This window comes from Chrysemys picta, chromosome 2 (assembly GCF_011386835.1).
Source record: "Chrysemys picta bellii isolate R12L10 chromosome 2, ASM1138683v2, whole genome shotgun sequence".
Taxonomy (NCBI): Eukaryota; Metazoa; Chordata; order Testudines; family Emydidae; genus Chrysemys; species Chrysemys picta.
Genome location: NC_088792.1, coordinates 133,232,694 through 133,258,846, shown reverse-complemented (window position 1 = coordinate 133,258,846; position 26,153 = coordinate 133,232,694). Strand labels below are relative to the sequence as shown.

General features: G+C 48.3%; 1 protein-coding gene across 1 annotated transcript in view; it reads left to right on the top strand.

Annotated features, from left to right (window-relative positions):
* DAP (death associated protein) overlaps positions 1–26,153 on the top strand; it is a 104,295-nt gene that overhangs the window by 15,492 nt on the left and 62,650 nt on the right. The window contains exon 2 of the mRNA XM_005281011.3: positions 2,319–2,415. Coding sequence (XP_005281068.1) covers positions 2,319–2,415 — 97 coding nt within the window. The remainder of the gene's footprint in view (positions 1–2,318; positions 2,416–26,153) is intronic.

Genomic DNA, 26,153 nt, shown 5'->3' with positions numbered 1-26,153 from the left:
CCCCGCAGCCTGGATATCAGTAAGTGGAAATTGCAAGTTACAGTCTTTGCAAAACCACACCAGGATCTGGGTAGAGGCATCCATGCTCAGGCGCTCTGTCTGGCTACAGGCACAGGTGGAGGAGACAGTAGCAGTGCTGGCACAGGTGTTGCGGGTCTTCCTAACCATCGTAAGCCTCCCTCTGTCAAACTCCCGTCTGCAGTCCCCTGTCAGCTGAAAGGGTTGTTTAAGCAAAAAGTTATGAATGTAGTTGCCTTATAGGTATTAAGGGGAATCAAGAGAAAACAGATGGAACTGGCAAGGGACCCTCGCTCCCTTCCTGCTCCCCTTCCAAACTCCCTTGCGAAACTCCCTGTTAGCAGCCCCTGGTCGCTTGTGTGTTGCTTTATAAAGCCCTGGCCTGTATGAATGCCCCGCCCACTGATGAAGGCTCAGCCACTTACCAGAGGCTTCCTCTCCTGTTTGCACTTCGCCAAGTTCCGGCAGCTGTGACTGGCTAGCCTTCTCCGGGGTAGGAAAGAGCTCCTGACTACATGCATCTCTGACCTCCGAATTGTCCTCTGCTTCTTGGTCCCCCTCCACATTCTCATCCAAGATTTCTTCCTCCTGGCTCAGTCCACTCTTGATTGGCATGCAAGCCACCGAAGTATCCACAGTGGCCTTTGCAGTGGAGGTGGGGTTGCCGCCGAGTATCGTGTCCAGCTCTTTGTAGAACTGGCAGCTTGTGGGTGTAGCACTGGAGCGGTGGTTTGCCTCCCGCGCCTTGTGGTAGGTGTTCTGCAGCTCCTTCACTTTGACTCTGCACTGCAATGTGTCACGGTCCCTTTCCGTCATGCATCGTGAAATTTGTCCATAAGTATGATAATTCCTAGTGCTGGAGCACAGCTGGAACTGGACAGCCTCCTCTCCCCAAATGCTGATGAGGTCCAGTAGCTCACCATTGCTCTAAGCGGGGAATCTCCTGGTGCTTGGCACAGGTATGGTTACCTGAAAAGATGTGCTGAGACCACTGCATGCGTCACCGAGCAAACGGGAAGGGGACTTTTAAAATTCCAAAGGAATTTATGGGGTGGGGATGATGGTTGGTCACCTAAGGACAGGGCAGTGGAGTTCAAACCGATGACCAAAGAGGCGAGAACAGGCATTGTGGGACACCTTCCGGAGGCCAGTCACAGCACTGTAATCGACCAGGGTGTCTACACTGGCACCGGGGCAGAAAGCTGTACGCCTCTCATTGGGGTGGTAGGTTGGTGTGTTTGGTGTTGTGTGGTGTGTTTTTTTTTTTTTACAGCGCTGCAAGTGCGCCGTTTCTGCACACTAAATGGGTTTGCAGTGTGTACACCTCGGGAGTTACAGTGCAGAAAGCTGCTTTGCTGCGCAAAAACTTGCCAGTGCAGACAAGGCCTTTGTTTCTATCTGGACTAAAAGTAAATCATGAGAAAACTTCTGTTGGGTTTGAGGTTTGGTAATCAGCATTGCCAACTTCAAGAGATCAAAAATGGTGTGTCAGTCCCCCCCCAAAAACTATAAGGTGTTTTTTTTTTGTTTGTTTGTTTTAACTCCCCCTGCCCATCCCCAGGGTTTGTGCATGTGACAATTAGTGTTGCCTACTCTCCCACATGTATTGACATATAAGAGTTCTATTGCAAGATCATAAGTGAGGTTTAATTTTACTTAGAAATCTCATCTCTCATGATACATTTGTAAGAGTTGGTATGTCTGGGTAATGCTTGTATTTTAGAAACACAAAAGTTTCCACCAAAGGTGAATGGACAGTGTCTTTAAACTTTTTTTGGTAATGCTATTCTAAAAAAACCTTTTTTCTATTTTAAAAGAAGTTGATTTTGTGTATACATTTTATTTGGAATGGTAAAAGTGCAGTTTTCTACCACTGCTGATGTAATCTGGATCAGTACTGCTGTATGAAAATAAACTTTCGTGTGTGCTTTGTTTTGCAAAAGACACTGCTTTTATGTTACTCAGTTGGATAATCCCAGACTTCCCTGGCTGCCTCTTGTTGCCACAAGTTAATGGAGACAAATGGTGAAGTAAGCGTCTTAACATTCTAAGGAGATATGGAAATAATAAGAGGTACATTGAGTGGCCAACTTGGAAGGCTATATAAGGCAATATAACATGCCTGGCAGTGAGAAGCAACCAGCTACTGCTCAGATCCTCCACCTGCAAATATTCTCAGGCTCTCACTGAGTTGTACAACCTGATTCTTAAATTGTTTTTTTGAAATGGATCCTTATTTTTACTAGTTTTCTCTCCTTTGGTTATATTGATTTGACTTGTTTTTCTTATTTTCATTCCAGTGAAAGCTGGTGGGATGAGGATTGTGCAGAAACACCCGCACACCCCAGATGTCAAAGAGGAGAAAGATAAGGATGACCAAGAGTGGGAGAGCAGCAGGTGAGCAGTTTGAAGTCTAGACATGATTTTATGCATATTGTACAGCTAATTTCTATCTCTCTGGAGATTAGCATGGGTTTGTTTACCTTGGTGATAATAGTTTGGGTAAAGCGTGTTTATTTGGGTAGGGCCTTTATGCTATCTGCAGTTGCTTGTAATCTGCCTTTGTTTTTGTATTCCAATTCAAAATAGAAACGCAGGATCAGATTATACGTGCCCTTGTAAGAGGGTTGGGAAACTAGCAATTTACACCTTGCTGAGCTGCCTGTAAATCATCTTTCCAGGTGAATGCGGCCCCTTTCTGCTCTAGTTCCCCTCTCCCCTTCCAAGTAAGCCTGAGACAAGGCCCTTCTAATCCACAGTTTTCCTAAAATCTGTTGGGAAATCGTGCCAGCTGTGAGGTATCTGTAGAGGCCAGGGAAGTCTGGACAGAGGCCCACTGCTTCTCAATTGTTCCCCAGGCCACTAAGGGTATGTCTACAGTAGGTAAGTAGTTAAACCCCCGCAGCTGACTCGGGCTTGTGGGCCTCGGGCTAAAGGGGCTGTTTACTTGGGGTGTAGATGTTTGGGCTCTGGGACCCTCCCACCTCACAGGGTCCTAGAGCCCAGACTCCAGCCTGAACTCTGTCTACATCACAATTAAACAGACCCTTAGCCTGAATCAGTTGGCATGGGCCAGCCGTGGGCTTTAATTGCAGTGTAAACATACCCTCCGCCCACAGAGTTCCAAGTTATGCTTTTGCTGATTTCCTTCCATGTCTGGCCTGTTCCACTCTCCCTTGCAGGGATTTGAGTGAGGCGCAAGGGGTCAATTTAAAATAATACAGACAATGTTTGCCTGGTTATTTTAGGAGGGGAAACAGCATGGATTTGGAGGGGGATTATGCCATGCGCTGCAGCTGTTGTCTGATTCCTTTCCCCATCCACCCACTTGCCAAAAACAAAGAGCCCCAAATGTGAGAAAAATCAAACCTCTGGGCTTTTGTGAAGTGAGTGATGCTGTACTGGTTCAAATTCCCTGCTTTTTAATTCAATGTATGCCAAGCTCACTGGTTTTGTGTTTCTTTCATTCCTCCCTGGGATGATATGGCTGACAATACCAGCTGTTTATTACTGTCCTGGGCTTGGCGGGGGAGACAGCAAATGTTTGAGGAGTTGTGAGCTTCTGCATGACTTGTTGTTTTGAAGCTGGACTCACCTGCTGTAAGACTGTTCATTGTAGTGGGAGATTATGGGAAAATACACTACTATTTTGCACATTTACTGGACTCCTTGCCTCATTCTGCTGAAAAATCTGCAAAATGGTTTTCATTATTGTATATCAACACACAGTATTTAAGGTTGATTTATTTTTATTTGGCATTCAAGTTTGAAAGCTGTAGTGGCTTCTTATGCTTGAAATATGTAAAATAAACATGTATGGTGACAGCTGTTTCTCCTTTATAACTAAGCCCAATTTTACCCAAATCCTATTTATGCTGATTGACCACACTGCTCCCAGTATTTAGTAAAGGTGCCCCCCCACCCCCCAATAGGTGGCAAGCTACTTTCTACTGTGGTGGTGTTAGAACTGTTTTAGCTACAAGAAGATGCATTGTCTTTAGGAATAAAAACAAGCCATTAACTTTTTTCTTTCCACTGATCACTGCGACTTGAAATAAAGAATTCGTGTGTGGAGAAAGAGTTTTAATTAGTATGGCTGGATGAAAGGCTGGAAGAATTGAACAGATTAGTCATCTCTAAATTCTGTCTGGAGAAAAGCAAGTTGGAGCAGATAATTTTGGGGGGGGTTCAACCCCTGTGCCAAATGTTTATTGGCTTTGGAAGGCATATATACTTCCTTTGAGGTGTGTAACATGCTGTTCATTTGACTTTATTCTCTGTACTATGTCACCCTGAAACCATTGCAGGATGGTCCTGTCTGTTCTAGATCCAAATAGGAAGTTTTGCTGTGCCATTTTGATAATGGTGACCTCTGAGCCTGTGTTTTGATGTAGCTGTCTGACTGATTTGTTGAAACGGGGTTGCCTCCAATGTTTCCCTTTCATAGCAGAACACTATTGTGAAAAGCTATAAACATAACTAGAATTATTTTACCATTGTAAAGCAGGGCAAAGAGGAAATTTTTTGTACTTAGCAGAGGGTAGAAAGTATAACAATCTGTAGTACTTCCATCTTATGTAAGGGGAGAAAAGCACTTGTGTCTCACAAAGTGGTCAGCAAGCTGAAACAATTGATCTTATCTATGGAAGTACCCGCTTGGTGCAGACTCTTCACTCTTGTCTTTCTGTAAACTATGTTGATGACTGATCTTGTGCTTTTGACCTCAGAGGTGTTGAGGTAAAGTTAATTTCAAAATTGTTTTGGAATTAAATAAATACCAGTTTGAATTTCCTTTTAATCAGATTGAGCCCTACTGTGGTAATGCTAGCAGGAAGTGTATCGTTAAACAGAAGCATTGTGAGTTACTATCTGGAATTGCATGGCATTAACCTGAGGGGGTGGGTGCTGTTGCTGGTTTGCTTGTCTGGAGAGGATAGGGGCTGTGACCATGGAGACCTGATGCAAACTTGTGCATCTGCAAGGGAAAGGAAGCATATGAAAGAGGTGTACTGACTCCATCATAGGCCACTACTGGAGTAGTGCAGTAGCCCCTAGTGTAACAGGGCATATGGACTCAAGCAGTAGGTCATTTAACTGCAGCTGGGCAGGGTGGATCAAATTGATTTAAATCACTAGTCAGGAAGACTCAATTTAATCATGGATTTCTACATAAAAGTGCATTCTTGTTGGTTGTTATATATATATATATATATATATATATATATAAAATACATATTCTTCACAACTCAGAGAGAGATGTAGGTTTCATTTTTAGAAGGTACACACTATACATTTTTTTAAAGTGATTTATTTTGAAAACTTTTCAGATTAGGTTTGCAGCTATATCAGAAAATGAATGATTGTTTGGTTATTTCATTTACCAAAGGTAATTAAAGCAGATATTTATGAAGTCATTGGGAAGTGAACTATCTCCAATTCAACAGGTTAATCATTAATATTTGGAGGATTTTCTTGCCATGCTGTATTAGGAGGAGAACATCACCAGAAAGACATTTAAATTGTTTTATTTAACTAAAACAACAATGTTATGTATTCTGGATTTTTTTTCTTCAACAGCAAACAAGCATATGAATTTTTGAATTTAGTTAAACATTCGTGTTTTTTAAAATCAGGGTTGTTTTTGTTAAAATTTGTTTTAATTAAAATAGTTAAATGAAATATTAAAAAAAAAAATCAACGATGTCAGCCAGGTCAATATGAGAAACTTAAAATATTGGCTTCTGCAGGTAACTTAGTCATCTTCACCTTCATTTTCCAGTTTGTTCATAATCTGGAAAAGAAAAACAAGCTTTCCTGCTTTTTCAGGTCCCAAACGATTTCTCAATTTGGAATGAATTAGTCCAAAGAAAAAAAATATTCTTTCTACGTCGGCAGAAGAAGCTACTGCTGTTAAAAGTGAGATTATCACTTCAGTAGTCTCTGAATCCAAGTGCTTAAATGACTTCCACCAGTTCACTGGTATGACTTTCTTTAAAACATCATCAGCAAACATATATTTCTTGAATGGTTCACCCTTAGCTCTGAAGTTTATAATAATTGGCATTATGGAGGGATGAATGCTGGATGTCCATGTCATAGCAACTCCTCTTCTTCAGCAGTTCAGGTTTGACCCTGGTACCGAGTACTGAGAATATTTGCAAGAAAATGAGCTGGAGATAGTGCTTGTTCCATTTGTTTTTTTTAATGCTTGTAATTTAACTCTGTCATTGCATATTTCTCTTTAAGATCTCACTCAGTTCCTTCCAAATTTCAACAGCGTCAGCAATAAAACAGCTATTTCCCTGCGTTTTGTTCAAGGCTACAGAAATAGGCTTCAGGGTACTCAGCGTGTGTTTAACATTTCTCTTAAGCCCAATGTTGAGAACTTTGGTTGTGACAGTGCCATCTATTTTTTCATGATTTTGTTCACAGACTGTCATCAGATTAGGCCAGTTCTTGATATAGTGCTCAAAACAGTCCACTACTGAGTTCCATCGCACGTCTTGTGGGAGAGTTAGCTTGGTTCCTCCCACTTTTTTCAGAGCAGCTGCTGCAGAGTGGTTGTTACGGAAGATTTTGCAATTTCAACAACATTAGCCTTTATTTCTGGAACACTGAAGTCTTTGGCTAGAAGGTGCATCAAATGAGCACTGCAACCGTATGTTATTAGCTTGGGAGACTCTATTCTCTTCTAAATAATTTATTCTCATCTTGGATACATTTGCAGCATTGTCTGTGACCAAGCTCAGTGGTGTAGCCAGGGTTGCAGCCAAGGAGGAGTAGCGGCGAAAAAAGGCACCGGTCCTTCGGTGGCATTTCGGCGGCCCTGCACATGCGCCGAAATGCTGCCGAAAGATGGAGCGGTGCATGCGCAGGGCCACCCTGCTTCCCCATCCAGAGCGCTGTCCGGGGCACCGAGACCCCTGGCAATGCTCTCAGGGCTGGAGTCCCAGCGGGAGCGCCGGGAGCCGGCCGGCCCGCGGCCCCGTTCCGCCGGCCGGCCGGAGCGCCAGGAGCCAGCCGGCCGGCTGGAGCGCCACTTTTGGGGAATGTGGGGTCAGGGGAAGCGGCCGCTTCCCCTGAACCCCGCTAGCGACGCTACTGACCAAGCTGCATACTAGACATTTGAATTTTTTTTTCAAAGTTTGTTATAGCTTTTACTGCTACTTCTTGTAAGTATTCTCCTGTATGTGCATTTCCTAATGTATCAATTGTTTCTGTGAGATTCCCTTCTTCTGTTGTCACACAAGCACATACAACAGGATGATTGTGGACATTGCTCCATCCGTCAAGACTCGGGTTAACAATTTCATCCTCTAGACCTTGTGCACACTGCTCAATTTCTCCTTCATACACTTTATCCAGCAATTTGCCTGCGACATCTGCTCTGTTGAGTGGACTGTATCCTGGTCTTAATGACTGAACCATGTTAATGAAGTGTGGGTTCTCAATCATACGGAAAGGAGAGTTTGTTGCATAAACAAAGTGGGCATTTTTTTCGTCAGTTACCTCTTTTGTAATCTGCTGGTTCTTATCACAAACTTATCTATGGTTGTTTCTGGATGATGGAGATTTTTTTTCTTTTTGCTACAGGTGATATACTGTGGCTATGTGATATACATGATGTGACTGAAACACTAACATTGGCAGATAACTCTGAAACTATAGAAAATGATGGTGATCTTGAAGGTGGATAGTCTTCAGAATCCTGTACATTGAGGATGGATTCTCCTAAACAAAATAAGTCAATGCAGTTATTTAATGATTATTACCATACTGCTCATTTAGTATTCCTCACTGCATTCACTGACACTCAGTGCTACTTTAAAGGTGTAATTGTAAAAGGAAGATCTGTCTATTTCAGCTGTTTATTTTTCATCAGAACTGCATCTAAAATGATAGTACCATAGAGTAACAACTATATTTTTTGCTCAAACATGAGAATTCAAGAATAGTCCAGAAGGAAGACAGGCAGTCCTTAAGAAAGAAGTGTGGCAAACTTTTTTTATTCAAACCTGAAGATCCTGCGTGTTCAGACATGTTCCTTTCATCATCTTCAATGCAGCTTCCTCCTGAGAAGGAACATATCTCACGATGTTGTTTCGGGCAACCAGGCCTTGCATTTCTTTGTTGCACTGTTTGCATTTTGCATTCATGCCTGTTTTACCTACAGGTAGAGGAACTTCATTAAAATATTCCCAGACTGGGTCGCTTTTAAGGCCTGCTGCCATTATAGATTTTCCCTTCTCGTGAGAGACTGGTATGGTAGATCTCAAATCAATGAAGGCTCCACTCAGACCTCAAGACTTCTGGAATATGCTGCTCAAACAGTTTCACTTTTGTTTCTACTGCCTGTCACTCCCTTCTCACATTTATCTCCAGACTTCTTCTCCTTGTCCAGTTCTATTCCACCCCCAACAATCTTCTATTCATTGAACTTTTTGAAACTTTGCACATTTAGAGAGGGGTAAGGGATTGACTCTGTGTACACAAATTTGCAGAGGGACAATAGGGTTGAGGTCTGTTGTTTCTCACCTCTATATATTATTTATTTAAAAACATTTTTGCTGTTAACAAGCATGCTATCTCCAGAGAGACAGATCCACAGTTTGAGAACTGCAAAACTAAGCATCTCTGATGGTACACTGGAACCCTACTATAACGCGCCCCGTGATAACGCAAATTCGTTTATAACGCGGGGCGAGTCTGGCCCCGGCGGCTGCAGCAGGCGCGGGGCTAGTCTGGCAGGCGCGGGGCGTTTGGGATCCATGCCCCAGCGGCTGCAGCAGGAGTGACTCTCCCTGCAGCCCCGGCCCGCCCCTGGGGTTCTCACCTCTGTCCCCGGCAGGGCCGGCTCCAGCCCGCGTCCTTCCCTCCGCGGACCGATGTAGGGGGCGGCAGCGCGGAGGAGGGAAGAGCCCTGCTGGGAGCGGGCTGCAGAGTGGCGCGGAGCCCTCCCGGCAGTCGGCGCGGTAGGCCGGCGGCGGTAGTCTTCGGGGGCCCCGCTCCCCTGGCCAGAACACCGGCCGGAGCATGGCCAGCCCCGTGGCCCCGCTTTCCCAGTCAGAGCACGGCCAGCCCCGCTATCCCGGCAGGACCTCCGGCCGGAGCGCGGCAAGCCCCCTGGCTCCCCCTCCCCCAGCCGGAAATCCCAAGTGCCGCCCCAGGAATCGGGCCCTGGCGGCAGGAGGGGCCGAGTGGCCAGCGCTCTAGCTGAAGGAAGCCCTGGCCGCCCCCTTCCCTATCCCTTCCCCTAGCCAGGGCGCGGAAGGTGAACACAAGTACAGTGGAACCCTGCTATAACGCAACCCCGCATTTACCGCGATTGAAATTTTTGGACCCCAATGATTGCGTTATAGCGGGGTTCCACTGTATCTTCTAGATTGAGCACTGAGTCCCATTGAGTAGATAGAAAGATTAACCTAAATAATCTATACAGAAGCCCCTGGAACCCCATAAAATTGGGTCCCTAATCCATGAACTATCCCTATTTTATGCTACATTATAGCTCAAAGATGTATCTTAATTGTCTTTATCTTTTATCTTTATCAAAAAAATCCAATTTAAATAAAAAAAATCCGACTTTTTTGATTGGTGTGTGTGGTTTTCTTTTATTCACCCTGCAGCTGGGTAACAAAAGCAGACATGGCACTAGATGTAAAATTGTTGCTGCCTCAGTCAGAATTAAATTATCTGTTGTATGTTCGCTAATTTGCTAGCGGATGCTGCTCCTTTGAGTGACTTGGCTCTCCATTCCAGCCAATCCAAGCTCTCCCGCTAAAATTTGTGGGCTGCTGATGTCCGTGTTGAGGGGCTTCCATGTGTTCATGGGGGAGAGGAAATGATGCCACTCAAGCTGCTCTTCTCTCTTTCCCAATCATCAATGTGCTTACCAGTCCCTGCTGGTTGCCATTTTCGCTCTCCGTATCTAGCAACAGAGGGGGATGTTTTTGCCCGCAGTAAGCCCCATCACTTTCTTCTATTCAACTTACATTATTTTTCAGTCATTAGATGAGTGACTTGGTTACTTTTATTCACGGTTCACTGTCCTAGAACCATATTATTAATGATGCTGAGATTAATAATGTTTCCATGAGCACTAGAGTCAGGTAGGCACTGATGAGCAAATATGAGGAAGAATATGGAAAACTAGTGTATTTTGTGCAAACATATGAATTATGTATATAGAGAAGACTTTAATTTTATAATCAGAGATTTGCATTTCAAAATAGACCTGAATATCTGTAACTGATCATGAACAGAATAAGAGTTATTAAGCATTTTTAAAAATGTAATTTTAATGTATAGGTAATGTGTAGGGGTTTTTTTTTTTGCAAAGCAGGGAAATTTTGTTCAACTTTTTGCCTTTTATGTTTTTTGTCTTGGCCACATTGCCACCATAAACAGTCCTCACATTCCTTATATGGTATCTCTACTTTTTTGCGTTCAAAGTTAAACATTTCAGGGAACTTTGTCAGCTGACAGTGGCAACTGATAATGAAGTAAGGGAAAAATGATAACACAGAAAAGATTAACTTCTGTGTATTTAAAAGGGCAGCCTGAAGGATCTGGTGTGCTGGTGAGTTTATCATTTCATTATAGGTCCAGTTTCACACAAGAATAGTGAGAGGTCCAGTTTCACACAAGAATAGTGAGAGATAATGCTGGAGCTGGTGATGGACACAGAACAAACCCACATGCAGTGTGTATTTCCTTCTTTTTTCAGATCTCGCGTAGGCTGGTGGTAGTTGAGTTGGTGGGATTGCACTACTGCAAATAGCAAGGGTACAGCGTGTCCACATGGTATTTCAGGTGCAGTTTTAGCCTTTGTCTATACCACTTGCATTGTACTATACCATTACTGTTGCACCGCCATTTTAGATGTTTATGCCACAGTTTCTGGTACAGCTCTTTGAAGCAGTTGTGACAGGTTGGATCACAAAAACCCCCTTGGGACTGCCACCCGATGTGCTGGGACTGTCTCTGAGCCTGTTTTCCCTGCCAGCTTGGGACTCCTGTACCTTGCCTTGTTTGAGCCAGACATGCTTGCCTGTTGCAAACACAGATTTCAGGTCTGAACCACGTCCCCCACAAGCTGCAGGCTTAACTGAAAACAGCTTAAGAAGTGCTCCTGTCTCCAGCACTCAGGTACCCAATCCCAATGGGGTCCAAACCCCAAATAAATCCATTTTACCCTGTATAAAGCTTATACAGGGTAAACTCATAAATTGTTTGCCCTCTATAACACTGATAGAGAGAGATGCACAGCTCCCCCCCCCCCCGTATTAATACATACTCTGGGTTAATTAATAAGTAAAAAGTGATTTTATTAAATACAAAAGGTAGGATTTAAGTGGTTCCAAGTAATAACAGACAGAACAAAGTAAATTACCAAACAAAATACAATAAAACATGCAAGTCTAAGCCTAATACAGTAAAAACTAAATGCAGTTAAATCTCACCCTCAGAGATGTTCGAATAAGCCTCTTTTACAGACTAGACTTCCTCCTAGTCTGGGTTCAGCAATCACTCACACCCCTGTAGTTACTGTCCTTTGTTCCAGTTTCTTTCAGGCATTTCCTTGGGGTGGAGAGGCTATCATTTGTGCCAGCTGAAGACAAAATGGAGGGGCTTCCAGGGGCTTAAATAGACTTTCTCTTGTGGGTGGAAACCCCTCTCTTCCCCTGTGTAGAATCCAGCTACAAAATGAAGTTTGGAGTCACATGGGCAAGTCACATGTCCATGTATGACTCAGTTTTCTATAGGACATTCCCAGGAAAGCTCAGATGTGGATTGGCGTCTGTCAAGGTTCATTGTTTGCCAAGTACTCCCAGTTACTTGAATAATCCCCTCATGCTATGTTGACCAAATCTGCCTTAGGTGGTTTCTACAGCAAACACTTTAAATACAAGCATAGAGCCAGCGCTCATAACTTCAGCTATAAAAATGATACATCCGTATAAACAGGATGAATACATGCTGAAGAATATAACCTTTGGAAAGATTTGTTACATGGCATATCTAGCATAAAACATATTCCAGTTATGTCATATTTATACTCATAATCATATTTCTATAAAGCATTATGGGGTGCAACGTCACAGCAGTGATTTCTGGGAGATTTCAAGAGTGCTTGGCATCTACGAGGATTGTGGCAGATGTGGTCAAACTCCTATAATTCTATTAGAAATTCCAGAACATGTTCCATTTCTTAGACCTCTCCTTAAAATGACAGTAAGGCAAGATGAATGGCTGGCTTTTAATGCTCATCAAGAAAGCTTTCTGCTAGAGCTCTTGCAAAGAAGTTGAGGCATCTGAAGTTGCTGCAGCACCTGTTCCAGCAGCACCTGTGGAGGGCCAGAGACAAAAAAAAATGGTTACTCACCTTCTCATCACTATTGCTCTTCGAGATGTGTTGTTTATGTCCATTCCAATCAGGTGTGTGCACGTGCACGATGTCCGGAAGATTTTTCCCTTAGCAGCATCCATCGGGTCGGCCTGGACACCCCCTGGAGTCATGCCCTCATGGCGCCTAATATATAGCCCTGCCGACCCGCCACTCCTTCAGTTCCTTCTTGCCAGCTACTCCAACAGAGGGGTAAGAGGGTGGGTATTTGGAATGGTAATGAACAACACATCTCGAAGAATAACAGTTACGAGAAGGTGAGTAACCGTTTTTTCTTCTTCGAGTGCTTGTTCATGTAGATTCCAATCAGGTGACTCCCAAGCAAATTTAGGAGGTGGGGTCGGAGCTGTCCACTGACTGGAATACTGCTCTACCAAGGCCGCATCATCTCTGGCCTGTCTAGTAATTGCATAATGTGCGGCTCCCTGCTATTGGCGTGAGGCTTAGGGCAGAAAACTGGGAGGAAAATGTCCTAGTTGATGTGCAATTGTGATACCACCTTTGGGAGGAAGGCCGGATGGGGCTTGAGCTGAATCTTGTCCTTAAAAAAACATGGTGTAGGGCAGCTTGGACGTTAGAGCCCTGAGCTCAGACACTCTCTGGGCTGAAGTTATTGCCACCAGGAATGCAACCTTGTAGGAGAGGTAGAGCAGGAAGTATGTTGGTAGAGGCTCAAGGGATGCCCCATGAGCCTAGAGAGGACCAAGTTAAGGTCCCAAGCAGGAACTGGTTGGCGGACGTGCGGGTACAACCTGTCATGGCCCTTCAGAAAGCGACTGACCAGGGGGTTAGCAAAAACTGAGCGGCCCTGTACCCCCAGGTGGAAAGCCGAGATGGCAGCCAGGTGTATTCTTATAGAACACAAGGTAAGACCTTCCTGTTTTAGGTGGAAAAGGTAATCCAAAATCTGGGGCACTGAGGCTAGTGCCGGGGGAAAGTCGCGCTGAGCTGACCAGATTGAAAATCTCTTCCACTTGGCCAGCTACGTGGTCCTAGTGGAGGGTTTCCTGCTGCCCAAGAGAACCTGTCTGACTTGTTCTGAACAGGAGAGCTCAAATTTATTCAGCCATGGAGCCTCCAGGCTGTGAGATGCAGCGACTGCAGGTTTGGGTGCTGGAGCCGCCCGTGATCCTGCGTGAGAAGGTCCGGGAAGAGCGGCAGGGTAATCAGGGCTCCGACTGACATGTCTAGGAGAGACGTGTACCAGTGCTGGCTGGGCCAGGCTGGTGCTATGAGACTGACCCGAGCCCGGTCTCTGCGGCTCTTGAGCAGGACCTTGTGGACGAGCTGTATGGATGGGAAGGTGTATAGAAGCAGTCCCCCCCCAATGGAGGAGGAACGCGTCCGGTGTGGAGCCCGGACTGTGATTCTGGAAGGAACAGAACTGCTGACGCTTCCTGTTGCATCGTGTGGTGAAGAGGTCAATCAGGGGACAGCCCCACCTCTGGAAGAGCGAAGATGCGACGTCTGGGCGAAGGGACCACTCATGGCTGTGAAAAGATCTGTTGAGGTGGTCCGCCAGCTCGTTCTGGACCCCTGCAAGGTACGATGCCTGTAGATTGACTGAGTGCTGTATACAAAAGTCCCATAACCTGAGGGCTTCCTGGCACAGGGGAGAGGAGCGTGCACGCCCTGTTTGTTGATATAGAACATCGCGGTCGTATTGTCCATCATGACCGATACACATTGGCCTGCTAGTTACGGGCTAGACTGACAAGCTAGGCATACCGCCCTGAGCTCCCTGACATTGATATGAAGATGGAGATCTGTCTGTGACCAGAGGCCCCGCGTCCTGTGGTCCCCCAGATAAGCTCCCCACCCCAAGTCTGACGCGTCTGTCACTAGTGTCAGGGATGGTTGTGGGGCAGCAAAGGGGACTCCTGAGAACACCTGCTGAGCGTCCGTCCACCCTAAGAGCAAGTCGAGGATCGGGTGAGGCAGGGTCACGATCCTGTCCAAGTTGTCCCTCGCAGGTCTGTACACTGACACAAGTCACGAATGAAGTGGCCGAAGCCTGAGTCTGGCGTGCCGAACCACGTACGTACAGGCCGCCATGTGGCCAAGAAGTTTGAGACAATTTCTCGTGGTGGTGGTCGGGAACTGCCTGAGTCCCTGGATCATGGCGTTGAGGGCCTGGAATCTCGCCTGCGGGAGGAATCTCTGGCTTGGGTTGAGTCCAGAACCGCCCCTATGAACTCTATCCTCTGGACGGGGGACATTCGATTTTGTCTTGTTCAGTAGGAGGCCCAGATTCTCGAAGGTGGCTCTGATGAATGCCACCTAAGCTTCCACCTGAGCCCTGTATCGGCCTTTGATCTGCCAGTCGTCGAGGTATAGGAACACCTGTATCTGATGTTTCAGCAGAAAGGTGGTGGCGACTGCCATGCACTTGGTGAAGACTTGATGTGCCGCTGACAGGCCAAAAAGGAGGACAGTAAATTGGTAATAGGAACCATTTACCACAAACCTGAGGAACTTTCTGTGGTTGTGCGTGATTGCTGTGTGAAAATATGTGTCCTTCAAGTCGAGGGCGGCATACCAGTCTGCTGGATCCAGTGAAGGGATAATGGAGGTCAGGGAGACCATGCGGAACCTGAGTTTCCTCACAAACTTGTTGAGGTCATGCAGGTCCAGGATAGGCCTGAGGCCGCCTTTGGCCTTCGCTTTTAGGAAATAGCGGGAATAGAAACCCTCGCCCCTGTGTTACAGTGGAATCTCCTCCACTGCCCCTAGTGCTAGGCGCGACTGCACCGCCTGAATGAGAAGTTGCTCGTGGGAAGGGGGGTGGAAGGGCGGGAGGGCACAGAATTGGATCGAGTATCCCCTCTCTACCGTGCGAAGCACCCAGCTGTCCGAAGTTATACGGGACCATGCATGGTAGAAAGGGGATAGTTGGGAGGAAAAAGTAAGGCGGGGTGAATCCAGTCTCTGGTCTGGTGCGCCGTCCTCGACCGCACCTTCAAAAGGCTGGTTTAGGGCCAGAGTGCGGTTTGGACTGGCCTTGATTAGCGGAGGGATGTTGCCTTCTCCTACTGCTCCGGTTCCTCCTCCTAGAATTGTCCTGGCGGTTCTGCTGCTGGAACCTTTGAGGAGGTTGTGGGCAGAAGTGTCTCTGCTGTGTGGCAGGGGAATGCAAGCCCAAGGATCTGAGGGTGGCTCGGGAATCTTTTAGGCTGAGGGTGGCTTGGGAATCTTTTGTCCGTCTTCTCTGAAAATAGAGTCTTGCTCTCAAACGTGAGGTCCTGAATTGTTTGTTGGACTTTGTAGGGTAACCCTGAGACTTGCAACCAGGCCTCCTGCCACATAGCCACCCCTGTCGCCATGACTCTTGTGGCAGCGTCTAAGGCTGCCTGCAGTGAAGCACGGGAGACTAATTTCCCTTCTTCCACCAAGGCGGTGAACTCTGACCGAGGGTCTGAAAGGACGAGCTCCATGAACTTAGCCACGGAAGAACAGGTGTTATAAGAGTACATGCTCACAGTGGCCTGCTGGTTAGCAATACAGAGTTGTAAACCACCAGTGGAGTAGATTTTTCTACCCACGAGGTCCAGGCGTTTAGCATCTCTGTTCTTTGGGGAAGGACCATGGAAATCTTGTCTCTCCCACTGCTTAGCCTCATCGACGACCAGCGAGTCTGGAGGCAGATGGGAGTAGAGATACTCAAAGCCTCTGGAGGGGATGAAATGCCGGCACTCATTGCGCTTGGCAGTGGGTGGCAGGGATGCCAGCGTCTGCCATAGAGTCTTGGTGGTGTCCACCACCGTCTTTGAGGGGTAACGCTACCCGTGAAGGCCCCGAGGGTGCTAGGATGTCCACCATGAGATCTGTGTCATCAACCACCTCCTCGGCCTTGATGCCCAAACCTTGGGCAGCCCTGCAGAGCAACTGCTGTAGAACTCTGTTGTCCATAGCTCCTGCGTTAGAGGACGTCCCTGCCAACGCTTCGTCCGGTGACGAGGCAGAGGAAGCATGTGCCGGTGGTGGAAGCTCCCTGCTGTCTGTCCCGGATGGGTCACGTGACTCCCGGGGCAGCGTTGAAGGAGGTGGAGCCGAGAACGGAGCCTTAGGTGTCGTAGCCAGCGTTAGCATCAGTCTCACAGGAGGGAGCTGCATCGGCATGCTCACAGGAGATACCTGGGCCGTAGGTGCCTATATCGATGTCGACAACAGTGCAGGCATGGGAGATGGGTGTGTCACCGTCTCAAAGGCCAGTGTTGGAGCCGAGCACAATGCTGGAGTCGACGACAGTGCTGGAGGGAAAGGCGTCTGGACCGTAGGTGCCAGGTGTGTATGCACAGCGGAAGGCGGCACGAAAGTGGTGGAGGCGACTGAAGACGTTGCTGACTGTGGGCCCTGGGTTCCTCCATCGCTCTAGTGATAAGCCCAGGGAGTCCAGAAGAGCCACTGAGGCGGGTTCTGCAACTGCGGAGGCCATTCCTGATGCTCCCTTCTGTCTCTGCCCGACCTCGCTCTACAGCTTCCGCTCCTACTTGAGCGATAGGAGTTGGGCTCCGACTCCAAGGTCTGAGACACTGAAGACCACGGAGGAGCCGATTCTCGGTGCCTCAAACGTTGAGAGCTCTGGGAGCGGGAAGGCTCTCTGTCGGAGCATGTAGGCACCGATGGACAAGGCGAAGGGGAGTGCCTCGGCATCATAGCAGCTTTCCCTTAGAATGCACCAGAGGACAGGGCTCCGTCGGCGCTGAGGGTTCCTCCCTGGCAGGCAAGGAGATCTTTGGCAGCCAGGTACGCTTCCGGCGTGGACGGGAGGTGAAGCTGCTGTGTAGACACTGGAGATATAGGTGGGGCTGGACTCGACTGCCTCACCTGGACAGGAGTCAACACTGCCCCGGAAGGAGACGCCGAGGAGTGGCTCGCCTGGGATCGCACTTCTTGAGGCTTAGCCGGAGGAGAACGGTCATCTGTTTTTTTCTTCTTTTGAGGCACCGGCGAATGGGAGCGGTGCCTACTATCCGATGGGCCCTGTGAGGAGCTGTAGCGGTGCCAAGCATCCCTGGAGGAGTCCTTCTGCGTTGAAGATGCCGCTATAGGGGTCGGGACTCTCAAACCCGAGTCAGAATGGGGGCTCAAGGCTGCCTCCATGAAGATCACCTTCAGCCGCTGTTCCCGTTCTTTAAGTGTTCTCGGGCAGAACTCGCAGCAGATCTTGCAGTGATCTTTCTGATGAGTCTCCCCCAAGCACCTAAGACACGACGAGTGCGGATCACTCTTAGGCATACATTTGGCGCAAGCCACGCATTTCTTAAATCTCATTCGTTCCCAACGCCGGGAATGTTCCCAACGCCGATCACTGCCCAGCGACCGCTCGGGGCAGAGTCCAAGTGGATCGCCCTCGACGCCAATCAGACTGTCTGGCTGGGTTCCGTCCGTCCGGGACTCGCAGCACCACTCATCCTCAAGGAGCGAATATCGACGGGACCGCGGTGGGCATCGCTGTCGGTCCTCGTCTCGGAGAGCGTACCACAGTCAGTCACGACGCGATCATTGACACAGTTCCTGCTCGGCATCCCGTTCCAAGTCCCGGCCAAGATATCACAGCCCCAGGCATTGATCGCTGTCATCTTGCCGTCGTGGGTCCGCACGTCGAGGCCGTTCGCGGAGCAGCTATTACTGTCGGTACCAGTCCTCCACGTCGATATCACGGTCTCGTGGCCGTCATAGATCCCGGCACCGCCGCTCATCCGTAGCCGTTCCTTGATGGGCCAGTCCGGTCAACCCGGACTGGCGGTCCCATCGGTGCCACAGCAGGTGCAGTGGCACCGAGCATCGTGGCCAGCCGAATGGTACCAGTGGGCACCGTGGCCTCCAGTGCAGCCCCCGGTGGGGGCTCTCTCGGTGGTTGGAGCTTCGGAAGCACCGTCAGCCTCCCTCTCCAGACCCCCTGAGGAAGGAGTTGGTGGGACATACATCCTCGGCACCGTGCCAGGAGTCCGACCAGGTGGTGGACCCTCTGGTGCCGGCTGACACCCAGAGCACCGTGCCGGCCTCTTTGCCCCACGCAGAGGAGGTGATTGCAGCCCCGCCCCCTATGTCTCCCAGGAGGACTCTAGGGCCCACCAAGAACTCTTAAAGAGGGCGGCAACCAGCCTACACCTCCAGGCAGAGGAGGTGGAGGAGCCCTCGGACTCCCTGGTTAACGTGTTGTCCCCATGGGCACTGGGTAGGGTGGCCTTGCCTCTCCATGAAGGGGTGTCTAAGATTTCAAATGCCCTGTGGCAAACACCGGCCTCATTGGCCCCATCTCTAAAAAGGCAGAACGTAAGTACTTTGTACCCACTAAAGGGGACGAGTACTTGTTATACCTACCTGGCGCCCACTCCTTGGTGGTAGTCGGTCAACCATAGGGAACAGCGGGGTCAGCCAGTCCCGACCCCAAAGAACAAAGACTCTCGGAGACTGGACTTTTTCAGAAGGAAAATTTATTAATCTTCGAGCTTCCAGTACGAGTGACAAACAATCAGGCTCTCCTGGGCCAGTATGAATTCAATCTGTGGGGCTCCCTGCCTAAGTTTGAGGATTCCCTCCAGGAGCGCGATAGGAAGGAGTGTAAGGTGATAGGGAGGAAGGGACAGTGGCTGCTAGGGCGTCCCTGCAGGCGGCTTCGAATGCAGTGGACTTGGCTGCACGATCAATGGCCTCCACGGTATCCATGAGACGGGCGTCGTGGCTCCTGCTCTCTGGGCTGTCCAGCGAGGCGCAGTCTTCCATGCAGGGTCTCCCGTTTGATGGGAAAGCTGTTTGCAGAGGAAACAGATTCAAGGCTGCATGGCATGAAAGACTCCCGCACGACCTTCCAGACTCTGGGCCTCTAAGTCCCAGTTCTGGCAAAACCTAAATTCAAGCCGCAGCAGACTTCCCCCACCCCCACCCCCCAAGCCGCCCTCCCGAAGTATGAGGCGTCCATAAGAAGCAGCAGGACTATAAGAGACGCTCTCACAGGCAGTCTCAGCCTGCCCCCCAGCCTGGGTCCTCCAAGGGCAAGCAGGCGGGGAAAAGGCATTTTTGACGGGATGCTCAGGGTCACCCCACCAGTCCTTATCAAGGATCCACCCCCAATAAAGCTTCCCTTCTCCAACTGGTTGTGTGCTTTCCTCCCCGAATGGTCGCGGCTGACCTCGGACCGATGGGTCCTCAACACCATTTCCTGGGATTACACCCTCCAGTTTACTCCTCCCTGCCCAACCACCCCCAGCCCTCATTCTTCTTGGGGAACCCCTCACACGAAGCTTTGCTCGAGCAGGAGGGGGGATGGCTTCTAGGACTAGGAGCAATAGAGGCGGTGCCCAAGGAGTTCATGGGCAGGGGTACTACTCCCATTATTTCCTTATCCCGAAGGTCAAAGGGGGGCTCAGGCCCATCCTGGACCTCTGAGGTCTGAACCAGTACTTGATGAAGCTCAAGTTCCGCATGGTCTCCCTGGCCTCCATCATCCCCTCCCTGGATCCCAGGGACTGGTATGCTGCCCTCGATCTACAGGACGCGTACTTCCACATCCACATATTCAAGGGGCGTAGACGCTTCCTCTGTTTTGTGGTGGAACAGAATTATTACCAATTCACGGTCCTGCCATTTGGTCTGTCCACTGCCCCCAGGGTGTTTACAAAATGCATGTCGGTGGTAGCGGCCTACCTCAGACGGCGCGGGGTCCAGATATTCCCCTGTCTGGATGATTGGCTTGTCAAGGGCACCTCCCGGTCGTGGGTGAGGGATCACATGGTGCTCCTCCTGTCCACTTGCACCGCCTTGGGCCTGTTGGTAAGCAACACCAAGTCCACGTTAGTCCCAGTCGAACGCATAGACAGGTTCGAGACCCTGAAAGGCCTCATAGACTCAGTCACAAGGTTCTCGCTGACAACAGCCAGGGTTTGCCTGGAACTCTTGAGTCACATGTCGGCGTGCACGTATGTGGTCCTTCATGCCAGACTCCGGACAAGGCCCCTCCAACACTGGTTGGCCTCGAAGTTCTCCCAGGCCACAGACAGGATGGACAAGGTCCTCACCATGCCACACTCTGTGATCGCCTCCCTACGGTGGTGGTCCACCCCAAACAACATGCTCCAAGGGGTCCCATTCAGGGACAGGGCCCAATCATTGGAGCTGGTGTCCGATGCGTCAGACCTGGGTTGGGGGGCCCACATGGAAAACTTTCAGACCCAAGGTCTGTGGTTGGCTCAAGACCTGACCCTACATATAAACATCAAGGAGCTCAGGGTGGTTCGGCTGGCGTGTATGGCCTTCCGCTCGCACCTAGAGAGCAAGGTAGTCAGGGTCCCCACGGACAACACGGCCTCGATATTCTATATCAACAGGCAAGGCGGGGCCTGATCCTTTTGTCTCTGCTGCGAAGCCCTCAGGCTGTGGGACTTCTGTATAGCCCACGACATCTTCCTGAAGGCCTTCCTCTTACCAGGCGCCGGGAATGAGAGGGCAGACCGCTTGAGCAGGGACTTTTCCTCGCAACACGAGTGGTCCCTCCACCCAGAAGTGGCCCACCGGCTCTTCCGAAGGTGGGGAACTCCCCAGGTGGACCTATTCGTGACTCAGCAGAACCGACGATGCCCCCGGTTCTGCTCTGGGGAGGACCTGGGGAGGGGTGCTGTCTCCGATGCCTTTCTCCTGTCCTGGTCAAGCCGGCTTCTCTATGCCTTTCCCCCATTCCCCCTTATCAGCAGGGTCCTGGAGAAGATAAATTCAGACAAGGCTCGGGTCCTCCTGATTGCCCCGGCGTGGCCCAGGCAGCATTGGTATGGGACCTTCACGGGCCTGGCAGTAGCTCCACCGTGGCCATTGCCGCTCTGCCCGGACCTGCGCTCTCTCAGGACCCAAGGCCGCCTCCTCCACCTCAACCTAGTGGCTCATGGCGTGGCTGCTCAGTGGTTAGGTGGAGAGGAACGGACATTCCCAGACCAGGTTCAGCTTTCACCCTCTTTGAAAGTAGATGGTCCTCCACTCACCGCGCTTATTTGGCGAAGTGGTCCCGATTTTCTAGATGGGCGGCGGACCAGGGCGTTTCCCCGGTGACCGCCCCAATCCAGCTTATCCTTGATTACCTCCTCCACCTGAGGACCCAGGGCCTGGCGCCCTTGTCGGTCAGGGTGCACCTGGCAGCCATATTGGCCTTCCAGCCGCCAGTGCAAGGGCACACGGTATTTTCCCATGCTATGACTGGCCAGGTCCTTAATGATTTGGACTGTCTTTTTCCGTATTCTAGATCCCCCAGTCCCACAGTGGGACCTAAACCAGGTATTGGTTCGTCTCATGGGGGCCCCCGTTTGAACCACTGGCCATGTGCTCCTGGTCTCACCTCTCGTGGTCTTCCTGGTTGCAACCACGTCAGCCAGGTGAATCTCGGAGCTCAGGGCCCTGACCTCTGAACCGCCATACACGGTCTTTCATAAGGACAAGGTCCAGCTCCGCCCACACCCCACTTTCGTCCCGAAGGTGGTCTCCGCCTACCACATAGATCAGAACGTTTTTCTACCGGTCCTCTGCCCCAAGCCTCACGCGTCCAGTGAAGAGCACCATCTCTACATGCTTGATGTGCAGCAGGCTCTGGCTTTCTATCTCGAGCAGACTAAGCCGTTCAGAAAGTCCTCCGCAACTGTTCGTTGCCTCGGCTGAGCGTGCGAGGGGCCAGACGATTTCACTCAGAGGCTGTCCAATTGGATCACTTCGTGTATCCGTTCCTGTTATGAACTGGCGGGTGTTTCCTGGCACCCATTGTGAGGGCACACTCGACTTGGGCACAAGCCTCGTTGGCTGCCTTCATGGCCCATGTCCCCATCCAGGACATTTGTAGGGCTGCCAAGTGGTCTTCGGTTCACACGTTCACCTCGCACTATGGTCGTCCCCCAGACCAGGGATGACGCCGGGTTCGGCAGGGCTGTCCTCCATCCTGGGAACTTGTAAACTCCTACCCACCTCCAACAGATATAGCTTGGAATTACCTATTGTGGAATACACATGAGCAATCACTCAAAGAAGAAAAGACAGTTACTTTTTTCATAACTGGTGTTCTTCGAGATGTGTTGCGCATGTCCATTCCACATCCCACCCTCCTTCCCCTCTGTCAGAGTTGTCTGGCAAGAAGGAACTGAGGGTGGGGGGAGCGCGCAGCTCCCCTTATACCGCGCCAGGCAGGCGCCACTCTAGAGGTTGTGGGGGGCGTTCCCCCCTACGGGTACTGCTAGGGGAAAAACTGCTTGGTGAGCACGCACGCCTACTGTGGAATAGACATGAGCAACACATCTCGAAGAACACCAGTTACGGAAAAGGTAACTGTCTTTTTCTTTCCCTTTCCCTCCAGGTAGCTGTTCAGTAACTTGTGATACAATCTTGTTTTCTCTGGAAAGTTCATTGTGCAGCATTGCTCTTAAAATACAAAATATCAAGTGAGGGGGTCCCCTCCCTTTGGCGGATGTGCAGTAAAAGTAATTTCTGTTCAGTTTAGAATTTGTGTTTTTCCTTCAAACCACTCAGTCCTGGGTCTAGGAATGGTAGGGACATAACATTAGACAATAAGATTTAGAATTCAGTGGTTGGAATGGGTTATTGAAGGGAATGAGATCAATCTAAGAGGAAGGAAGGAAAGAGAAGAATTAACTGAACCACACAAATTTGAATGCACAAAGGTGTATGTATGACACACAAAACCAGAGCCTGAATAACCTCTGTGTACAGAGGTTCCTAGTAAGGCACAAATCAATGAAAATATTTTAACCCTTTGAGAAATAGTTATCTGTTCTTACTTAATCAGATCTGCAGTACCAACACTTGTTTCACGCATAAGATGTAGTATATCTAACATCAAGTGTAGCATATTATTGTAATAGCTGGTACATCCTGTAGTTTGCAGTTGTAGGGAGTTGGGCTCTCCCAAATTGGTCTTTTCCATCTCTAATTATTTGGATCCTGTATTAGTTGTCTTTGTTTGCACATGAAAATAATTGCAATATTTTGATAAGTGATGCTTTCTATAATTCTATAGAGTTTATTTGTTTGTTTCATCTTGCTGTATGGTTGAGGTTTTGATTGGCAATCATATCCATTTCTGCTGCCTGTTTTTTGTGGCATATTTAGGAAGACTAAAAGCTTTAATTATAACTTGGATTAGGAATTCCAGTGAGAGCAAGATGGTAGATTGAAAACTGTTTTTGTTACCTCAGCAACTACATGTATGGGTGGTATATTTTAAACTACTTGGATGAAAAGGTTCATAACCATAGCACTGAACCTCATAAAAGTGTATGCTTGACTGAGGCATGGGATTTTGCGCTAACTCACCTGCCAACATCTTAAATTTTAATGCAGTAAATGCTTCTGAAGGACAGACAATTTGAAATGATAGCAGCTTGTTCAGTTTTGCTTAAGAGTTTCATTAGCTATTGTTGTAGGACACTAATAAGTGGAAGCGACAATTAGATTTTAGTATTCAGAGTTCTTAGCAGTAACTGCTGAATTTTGTCCTTGAACCAAACCGAGTAAACAGTGAAGACTTCTGGGACTAAATACTCTGATTTGTTTCTTTCTCTTTGGCTATATCTGCAGTAAGAAGGGGGCTATTGCAGTGATTTTAATTACCAAGCATTAATATGGGTAGTTTTTAGGTGTGTGTGTGTGTGTGTGTGTGTGTGTGTGTGTGTGTGTACACAAACAGATTTGATGGAAAAGTTCCCCCCAGTAGTATGTCAGATTAGTCCATTTTACATTGTGTATCCTCAAAAATATTCTATCTCCATTGACTTAAGAGCAAACCTGCCTTGGAATTGTGAATCTAGTGTCCTCTCTAATTTCTCCTTGTGCACTAGAAAGTATGAATTGTGAAGCATTGATTTTTAATTCAGTTTAAGATCTGGGAATTGGCCATGATTCTGTTGATCTTGCAAAATGAAACTACTTGGTTTAAAATCTGTCAGGTAGTGAATTAAAAGCATAGGCACATGATGAAGCATATGGCTGTCCATATGTCAGAAGTGCCTAGCTCTGTGCTTGTTCAATTCTGGGGCGAGATGAATTGCTTAAGGCACCCTGGCATCCTTCAGTTGTCTGTCAACAAAACTTGCTAAATCTCAATACTGTAATTATAGTACATCTGCTATCTCGGTTCAGAAGCAGTGCGGAAAGCAGGTGTGATTTCCTTCCCCCTCCCCCCTCAAAATGCAGACTCCCACGATTTACGCTCGTTCAGAAGTCAATTTCTTTTCCTTCCCCCCGCCCTCCCACTTCAGTTCATCAGAACTGGTAGGGAGTAAATGGAAATAAAGCCAGCATCTTTTCTTTTCTACTCGTGATTGCCAGATACCATTGCAATGTATTTAGTTTCTGCATTCTAAAGTACCTTCTCGTTTTTTCTCTCTGCTCAAGCGGTTATGCTAATGGGGTATTAGAATAAATGTATGCATGTCGGTTTACTTCTGAAATAGTTGTATCAAATGTATATAGTATAAATTCAATGGTTAAATCATTTGAAACAGTATGTATGTGGATAAACATTTTCAGTATTGCCACCCCAGATGTTGAAAGTCGTGAAACTGTCTAATCATGAGTAAGGCTATGTTTTAGACACAGGTATTTTTAGTAAAAGTCATGGACAGGTCATGGGCAGTAAACAAAAATTCTGGCCCGTGACCTGTCCATGACTTGTACTATATACCCCTGACTAAAACTTGGGGGTAGGGGTGCTGTGGGGGCGGGGCAGTTGGTGGGGCTGGCAGGCTCCCTATCTGGCTCCGCACCTCCCCAGAAGTGGCGACATCCCCCTCCCTCAGCTCCTAGGTGGAGGTATGGTCAGGCAGCTCCGCGCACTGCCTCTGCCCTGAGCGCTGGCTCCTGCTCCCAGCCCTGAGCCCCCTCCTGTGGCATTACACCACATATTCTTCATAGTAATATTTTTATGATATGATTATGGCATAACTGTAGTGTATTTTGTGCAAGATGAGGCATGTGAGATATTGAAAAGGTTATAATTTACAGAATATGATTATCCTGTTTATATGCATGTATCATTTTGGTATCTGAAGTTAGGAATATTGTTTATGCATCTATTACAAATGTGTTTACACCTGGAAAATGCCCACTAGGTAGAATGCAATCAGTCTAGATGGCTGTCTTGGGAGGGCCATTAGGGCGAACAATAGGTTTTAGAAGATGCTAATCTCCCACTGGGGAGCCTTCCTGAGCATGCTACAAACAGCCTCTGAGTCATGGCTGCTGAGTCCCTACTGGGGCATGTGAGCAAGTCACCTGGTACTGGACTCCATCATAGAATACCAGTGTTTTTCCACTGAAAGGCATGAGAACTAAAGTTGGAGACAAAGGGTTCCCACCATATGCAAAAGCTATTTAAGGCAGGGGAGTGACACCATCATGGTTCTTCACTGAATCCCTGCCCAAAGGAGATGCTTAGAAACACCTGAGAAACAAAGCCTGGACTAGGGTAGAAAGCCTGAACCCGGGCTAGAGGGATTTCTAGCCTATGAAAGGAATACCTGGAGTTTTGAGCTGCAAGCAATTGCGGTTTGCCCTCAAGAATCTCTGCAAACTGCCTAAAACAACAGTTATGGTGAGAATTTGCTACTCATATCGAATTTTGTTAGTATGTTAAGCTTAGATTGCGTTTTTGTTTTATTTGCTAGGTAATCTGCTTTGATCTGTTTGCTGTCCCTTATAACCACTTAAAATCTATCTTTTGTAATTAATAAACTTTGGT